The 8,129-nt window shown below is 37.6% G+C and overlaps 1 protein-coding gene across 2 annotated transcripts; it reads left to right on the top strand.

Annotated features, from left to right (window-relative positions):
* Positions 1-200: 200 nt before the first annotated feature.
* On the top strand, positions 201-8,010 carry tmem244 (transmembrane protein 244). Of its 2 annotated transcripts, XM_085247366.1 has the most exons (6): positions 201-348; positions 3,316-3,401; positions 3,523-3,599; positions 6,668-6,793; positions 7,076-7,120; positions 7,330-8,010. In XM_085247366.1, the coding sequence occupies exons 1-6, from the start codon at positions 256-258 to the stop codon at positions 7,425-7,427; spliced, it is 525 nt and encodes a 174-aa protein (XP_085103492.1). In that variant the 5' UTR covers positions 201-255; the 3' UTR covers positions 7,428-8,010. The 2 variants fall into 2 exon arrangements, with proteins under 2 accessions (XP_085103492.1, XP_085103491.1); XM_085247365.1 differs by lacking the exon at positions 7,330-8,010 and having other exon boundaries at positions 7,076-7,323.
* The last annotated feature ends 119 nt before the right edge of the window (positions 8,011-8,129 follow it).

Below are 8,129 nucleotides of genomic sequence, written 5' to 3'. Positions count from 1 at the left end.
TCACATAAATTTTTGTCCGTAGCACTTCCTGAAGTCTGAAAATCAACATCCTTCATCTAACTTACGTGTAAGTGTTCAAAGCTATACTGACTACATGTATATGTTTGTCTTCATCCGCTTTGGGATTGATTCAGTCTTCTTAGTAGTAATCTCATTTCTTCTAATCCAGCCCTCCTTCCTTTCTTCCCTCAACATGCTCTCACACACACTCGGATATACACATGCTGCCTCTCTCATGTAGACCAGCAACCATTCATGTTGTTGGACTACTGCTGTCGCTGCTGTGGAGTCACGCTCATAAAACGCCATGGACCCATCTCCCTCAAAACTACACCCAGTGATACCTGGGTAAGGACACACTCTGGTACTGTATGTAGAAAATGGTTAGAATACAGTTAGACTACTGTATGTGGAGGGTCAAAATGTTTAGCCAACTTGGTAATAATTTTCTTACTGAAAATTACAATTACTGACAATCATTTGAATTATAGCACCTCATTACACACATAATTAACATTTAGCTAGCAGTGGTTTTGTATAATGTCATATTTTCTAATCCATAAGTGTATGTGGCACTGCACATCTGGTTGTAGGCTTGCATTCCTAGAAATCAAAGCTAATTTCCAGGTCATGCTTTTAAAACATAATCTGTAATCAGGAGATGGCAAACAGACAGCTAGCCAAAGTGTTTAGTTGTGTCTGATGGTATTAGCATGAGCTCAGCTACTTTAATGGTTTTGGACAGACTCACACTGTGATCCAAACTGTTGAAATATACAGTGAGAAGTAATCATAGACGGTATCTAAGGTCTAAACATCCCAGTGAGCTCAGAATATATTGTGAAATGCAATCGAGAAATACTGGAAGATGAGAAAACATTGTACATTAATGTACCTTAACGCCACATATCAGGTGCAGAGTCTGTAAAGTATTCATATATTAAACTGTTAAGCATTTTTCCATTTTTGTGCTGATGTAAAAACTGCTAACACTATCTTACAGTCCTGTGCAAAAGTCTTGAGCCACACCTCTTTTCTTTATAGTCTGCTTCCAAGAAGTTAGTTACTTTTAATTTTTGTTTTTAAAGTGTTGTTGAGCAATAGTTCTCCAGGTCTTTCAAAGTCTGTCTTTGGACATTGGCTGCCTTTCATTTTCAGTCAAGTCCTTGCACCTGTCAGCTGGATATTTTTCTTTTTGTTTGTTTGTTTTTGTTGAGCCAGTTAAGACCTTATGAGCTATGAATCATTCAAGCAAAAAAAAAAAAACAGGACTTGAGAGATGCATCTGGCCCTTCAGTTGATCCATCTACTGTTTACTAAAGCCTCATCAGAGATGATCTCAGTGGAAGTGGGGGCATAATAATCTCTCACACACTGCCAGTGCTGTTAAAGCATATGAATGGAAAAACACACACTATCAGTCATGGATTGCCCTCCCTAGAGCCCAGACCTCAACTTTATTGAAGCATTGTGGCATCACTGTAACAGTCATATTGACTTACAGGTTCATTAGAATTGTACAATTGCTATTTTTGCCTTATATACTATATTTCAATTTCTTTTTGCACTTTTCAATAAATTGCTGAACCAATATCCCAATTTCTTGGCAAAATATAAGTAAATGAGGGGTGGCACGAGACTTTTGTACAGAACAGTATATGCCTGAGGTGCCTATTTACATGTTTTTTAGAGAGTTAGTTTAGTAATCGTAAGAGAAATTACAGCAAATGTCTTACATTTTATATATTAAAACATCAGTCTGCCAGTCACAGAAACAAAATGTTTCCAATGTCTTGTCCAAGGGAGACCTGAGAAAATGAAAACACATCACACAAGAACACGATCAGAACAGAGAAACAGTCGTACAACAATAAACAAAGAAATAATAACTGAATTGAGAAAATGTTGGAAGAGTTATAAAAAATCATCAGATACTGAAGCTGTCGGAGCTTGTTTGCAGCTCATTCTATTTGAGCGGTGCGCAGTACCTGAAAGCAGTTCTTCTAACATTAGTGTACACATGGAGAATATATGAGGCTTATTAAACTGTGTGGTGTAATTACTAGATTTAAATGAGAAAAGAGATCTGAGGTAATGAACAACATAAGAGTTTCATTCTGGATATAGAAAGAGAGTGCATATTTACAATCAGGGGCAGAATGAAATATAGAGAAAGATCAAACTGAAAGTAAGAGCAGTATGACATTGATGAAGAAAATAGGAATTTTCTTTGTATCTGCCAGATTACTAAATGTGGATGAACTCAGCAGTAGGTACAGCTGTATGCTGGTATTATGAAATGCACCACTGCTCACTCGATTTTGATTGATTTATTACTAGTGAATGAAAAACCCTACTCAAATCCCAGATTCTTGGCATTATCGCTAGAGTTTGAGTTTCTAACATTCTTAGGTAGGATGTTCCAGAGTTTGGGGGCATAAACTGCAAAAAGCTGCACTTTTCTCTGTCGGAAATACTGGATATCTAACATTTATCATTGGTGATGAAGAAATGAGTCAAAAAAAACACATGAGCAGCTTGACTCGTCATCATGTATCCTGTTACCTTCGAAACCAGAAGTGCCTGTTTATTTTACCCGAAAGTGCAGTGAAAGTTGTTATTCATCTTATTTGCAGACGTTTGACTTGTCACAACAATAACTAATAAGATTAACGATGACCCCATTCCATTAAAGTATGCCAGCAAGCCAGTGAGCCGTTGTGCTGGCACCTGCACACCTGACTGGAATGGAACCAGCTTTTAATGTAATTAGTTTTACCTGTGTCTGACAAGCCAAACTGTCAGCCCTGAGGGGTGTTATCAGCCCTCCTAGGGTGTTATATAACTGATTTTCTGAAAAGGTTGCAGTCAGTCATCTATAAAAGGATGCCTTAGGGAGCACTCATTGACTGTCTGCTGTCAGGAGTTTTCTGGGTCACGTAAGAAGAAGATGGAGGAGAGGAGCAGTGATTTTCTGTCAGCTTCAGGAGCCAAGCAATATATCAGATAACCCGTGTCTTTTCCGGTAAACATCTCCAGATGAGTTTTCTCAGAAAAATGTGAAAATAAAGCCATAACGCTTGATATTTCTGTCCTGCCCTCTCTGTCATAAACAGTTAGAAATGAGGCAAAAATGCTGCCAGTAAGGTGCAGCATTATAAATAAGTAGTATTTCATCACAGAATCTTAGTTACTGTTTGTTCTTTATGCTCCTTCAGAAAGAGATTTTTTTCAGGACAGGAAACTTGGACTACAGCAGGTTTTATAGCTTCTTCATTAGCTTTAATGGTTTAGTCTTCCTTCTCCTCTCTTCAGGTTGTTCTGCAGAATCTGTTGATGTGCATGGTGTGCTTCTACTCTCTCTACTACATCGCGGTCAGTCTCTGCATTGGACTGCTCAGGTAAACTCAGACTCACACGATAATGAGACCCAGTGGGATAAGAGAGACAGATAAGCAGGTTGCAATAGACTTGTTATTGTTCGTGCTCACGTCATTATCTTTTCTTGCTTCATGTCTTCAGGGTTCATGAAATCAACAGCTTGTTGGCTCCATTCGACTACACCGCGCAACCGTCATGGCAGAACCCCAAATACCTGGGTGAGTTACAGTTGTGAAGTAAAACTAGAGGAGCACATCATTTTCATGACCTCTGTTACTTACATTCTGCTGTATTTCAGAGGCCAGTATTTTACAAAATGCTGAATTTATTCAGCTCTGAGGTTATCAGTTACTTTTAAGGTTAAATCCAAAACATATGAGACATATGCTGTCCTCCTCCACAGTGAGTACCTTTAGTCCAATAGTTACACATTTCGTGGTAATAGATTACTTCTATTTCCATTTAACTATAAAGCTAAAATATAGGGTTTTCTTTGTTTTGTTTTTTTACAGAAAGAGATGTAAATGACTATGATAGGTAGCCTTTAAGTGTTTTTAGTGCATTAAAGCCTGAATGGAAATCAGAAAAACTTTAATAACCCCTGCGGGGGAACTGCTTCATAACAGTTGCTCAAGACTGTAGAAATTGTAAAATTATACTACTTCATCAGAAAGAGGAGGAACTGTGTAACTTGACAGCCACAAGAAGGAAGCAAGGACGTCCTGTGACGTTCAGTGCTGCAGTGAGTCATGTTTAGTATATAATTCTCCTCTGAGACATTGCAGCATTCATCGAAAGACAGAAGCTACAGTCATTCGTTTTTACACAGAATTATCTTGGAATTACACACTATTTAAAATGACTTGTGCTGTATACAGTATAATTTAGCTCCTTTCCAGTTTTTCAGAAGCTAAAAATGAAATAAATAAATATGTTTTAATTCAAAATAAAACACATTGACCATATTTTGATTATATGATCTAGAAGAAAAAGTTGTGTGTTCCATCTGTTCTCACAATTGTCTGACTTCAAAGACCCACTGTGGCAACCGCTTGTGAAGAAGCGGGCACCTCTGATTTAATTACTGCATATAATGCGCACATAACTGAGAACTTGGGACAAGGAAAGTGTTAAATTTGAGGGACACGTGGATTCTTGTGTTTAAATATATATATAAAGGGCTTGAGCCTATCACAGCTGTCATAGGGCGAGCGCACCCTGGATAGACTGCAAGTCTATCACACAGCTAACACAGAGAGACAGATAACTATTCTCACTCACATTCAGGCCTACGGGCTCTTTCTTTCGTTCTTTCTTTCTTTTAGAATTATTAAAATTTAAAAAAAACAAACAAAAACAAACAAACACAGGAAACTGAAATAAAAAATTCCCAACATAATGATCTATAAACCCGAACAAAAAGGTGAGCAGAAAGAAGCAGTGGATCATCCAGTCCTGCCCCTAAGTTTGCATATAATCTCTTAATCAAAATGGTAACAATATACATATCTACATACAAATGCATACATACATAAACACATACATAAATACATACTTACACACCTATACATATCCATATGCACATGCATAGATGCACACAAGTCTGTCACTCTACAGATGCCATATTAAATAGTTTGGGACCCAATACTGAACCTTGTGGGACACCACAGGTAAAATATTCAAGCACACAGACTTGACTGACCAATTTGTACAAATTGCTGTCTGTCATCAAGATAACTTTTTAACCAGCTGTTTTTGGCCCCTCTCACATCATATCTTTCCATTTTTTGTAACAATATTTTATTGTCAATTGTATCAAAAGCCTCTTACAGGTCAATAAATATCCCCACTGCATATTTTTTTATTATGTATATGTTCGGTAATATTTTACACTAACTCCATCATTACCATAGATGTTGATCTAGTTGTTCTGAGTGATAAATCACATATATATGTAATTGGACACATAATTTCATGAATTACTTTCTTCAGTATAGTCATATCAATGTCATCACTATCTGTTGAAAATTATTTTTTTACATTTCTATAATCTCTCTTTCTTGTATAATCTCTGCAACTTTCAGAAGTATTGAATTTGGACTTTCTAGTCCACAGTTCTCACCTACATTGTTCTATAGACTCTGTCATGTTGTCAACAAACTTTGGACTGTTGGACAAAGTGAGAGTACCCAGAGAGAACCCACGCAGACACTGGGTGAACATGCAAACTCCACACAGAAAGACTCTGGGCAGATGGTGGATTGAAGCTCAAGATAGTAAAGCAGGAAAATTCTGAAATCAGAATAATGCAACCCTTTTTTCTCTCATGTCCTTTTTGCATATTTAGGTTGTTAAGGATGAAACTTGACCCATGAACACAGTGAAAGAACTCCTCGTGTTTCTCTTATTATTCTCCAAATAATCAAGGTTATTTTTCCTAAATGGGCTTACTTAGGAGAGAAAGGTCAGCTTCAAATAAGATGATTTATTTCTCATTAATCCAAGAAAAGACTGCTGTGAACTTTAAGTCTCAAGCTTGCAGCTCAAAGAGGAAAGTAAACAGGTCGCGGTGTACTGTGTTGTTCCAGTCCTGCTCAAAAATGGGAATTACTCATAAAATCTGGTAAAGTAATCTATGATCCAGGACACCACTGCAGTAACCTACATAGGAGTCATCTTTTTTAAAGGTGTTGGAGAAATCAGAGAATATGAATCTGATAGTGTACCCTGGTATGTATGTGTGTGTGTGTTTTGCAAGCAGTTAGCCTTCATGATGTGTGAACTAAGAGGCTACCAGACTGCAATCGCTGAGTTGCTGGCATTGGGATGGGCCCTCGTGGTATCGGAACAGGGACCTTCTCCAGACATGTCTCCGGAGGTGGTGGCAGCATTGCTAGTTAATGCAAGGCGATGTGCCAAATCTTCCAAATAAACATTTAAGCCTGTTGGCCCTCTTGATGTCCCCATCTAGCATTTGACTGCTGGGCCTGCAGCCAGCGATCATCCTCATGCCTCTCCGGACATCCCTGGTGTCACTGCGCTGCAGCCCTGGCTCCAGCTTCATCCTGTCAGGCCTCTGATTTTCATTGGTTGTTGTTTCTGGAATCTCCTGACCTGAACAAAAGATTGAAGGGCTCCTACTCAGTATCAGGAGTGCTGTCTGAAAATGTCATTTTATAGTGGCTCAGCATTATCACAGTCGCATGTGACTGGACATAGCAGTTTATTGTTAAAGCAAAAGCAGCTCTGTAAGGTGATGTGCCACTTTTTTGCTTTCTTCCTGCAGTCGGAGTAATTTCCACAGAAGTGACCTATATTTTGGGAGGACTGGTGTTTGCCTGGATTGTGGAGGAGTGGGTTTGGGACTATGCCATAACTGTCACACTTCTCCACATTGCAATGACTGTAGCAGGTATATACACACACACGCACGCAGAAACACAAAGTGGATCAATTGAGCGGAACAGCTGATAGGATTGGAGGCCTGGTTATGTAACTGGATATAGAGGCTGCAGCTCAGCGTATAAACCCACGGACACTATTTCATTTGAATGTTCACCGCTAAACTGGAATCAGTTTATCCAAGCATAAAGCTTGCATATTTATCTTTTTCCCCGAGGTCACAGTCAGTATTCATTAGTTTGATAGTAATTGTTGTCACAAAATTTAAATTGTATTCTGGTGTGTTTTGCAGTCATGTCAGACTTCCCTTCAGCTGAGCACTGGTGGATGGCTCTGGGTAAGATTTGTACTCCTTCATTGTTCTGTCCGTGCCTCTGTCTGACTCCAATCTCATTTGCAGAAGACAAAAAAATATCCACTTTGTTTTTCAAGCTTCCAATCTATTTCAAGATATTACATTTCTTCTATCTAGACATACTATAGCTCACTTACATCATGCCTGCAGATTCAGCTGCTCTTGCAGTCCTTTAACTCTTCTCTCCACAGGTACAGGCCTGGTGATGATGATATTTGGAGGACAGCTAATGGCCTACAAATTTTTCAGAAGCAACTTTGTCTATCCGGCTGAACTGCAGAATTTTTGATGAAAATGAAGCATTTCACTGCAGACAGTGTTATTACTGGTATTAGCAACTAAAGTATGTCAATAAAGTTATTTATACTGTACATATTCTAAAGAGAACCACAAGACTGACTTTGTTTCCTTACCAGCTTAGTTCAGTTCAAGTAATAGTCTGATCCCACTTTGTACAAATGGCCTACTTTTGTCAATTTAACATCTTTTTTTTTTTTACCTTTTCTGTACAGTTTATTATATTTCAGTTTTGTATTATTTGTTTACACACTTAAAACTTTAAACATAAGCTTAAAGCAACAGATGTTAAAGTTGGAAAAACTGTGAATTATATACTACCTGTAATCTATTGACTGATATGTGTGCATAGATAGTTTTTGTCTTTTTTTTTAAATTATCATTATTTCTTATGTTAGTGTAAGCTTCAGAATTTGTTACATATATTCACATATAATTTGTTGCTCAACGGTGGCCACACAGTTTTGTCTAAATAAACTCAGTGCACATCTACACAAAAATAACTTTAATGTTTGTTATATTTACAATATTTAAAATCTGTTTGGAATTTGAATTAAAAGTTTTATGAACAAGGACATTTTTATTGTTTCTTTTTTTTTTTTTTTTTTTATCTGTGTGTCTCTATTTTCCAGTCTGTCTTTTTTTTTTTTATATCAACGGGCAGTTAAAGTAGGATGACGATTTCTGTCTGTTA

Source organism: Mchenga conophoros, linkage group LG15 (assembly GCF_057382185.1).
Source record: "Mchenga conophoros isolate Kocher_MC1m ecotype Shallow Benthic linkage group LG15, M_conophoros_male_GT1.1, whole genome shotgun sequence".
Lineage (NCBI taxonomy): Eukaryota > Metazoa > Chordata > Actinopteri > Cichliformes > Cichlidae > Mchenga > Mchenga conophoros.
The sequence above is the reverse complement of the archived record's forward strand: the minus strand, read 5'-3'. Positions and strand labels throughout refer to the sequence as shown.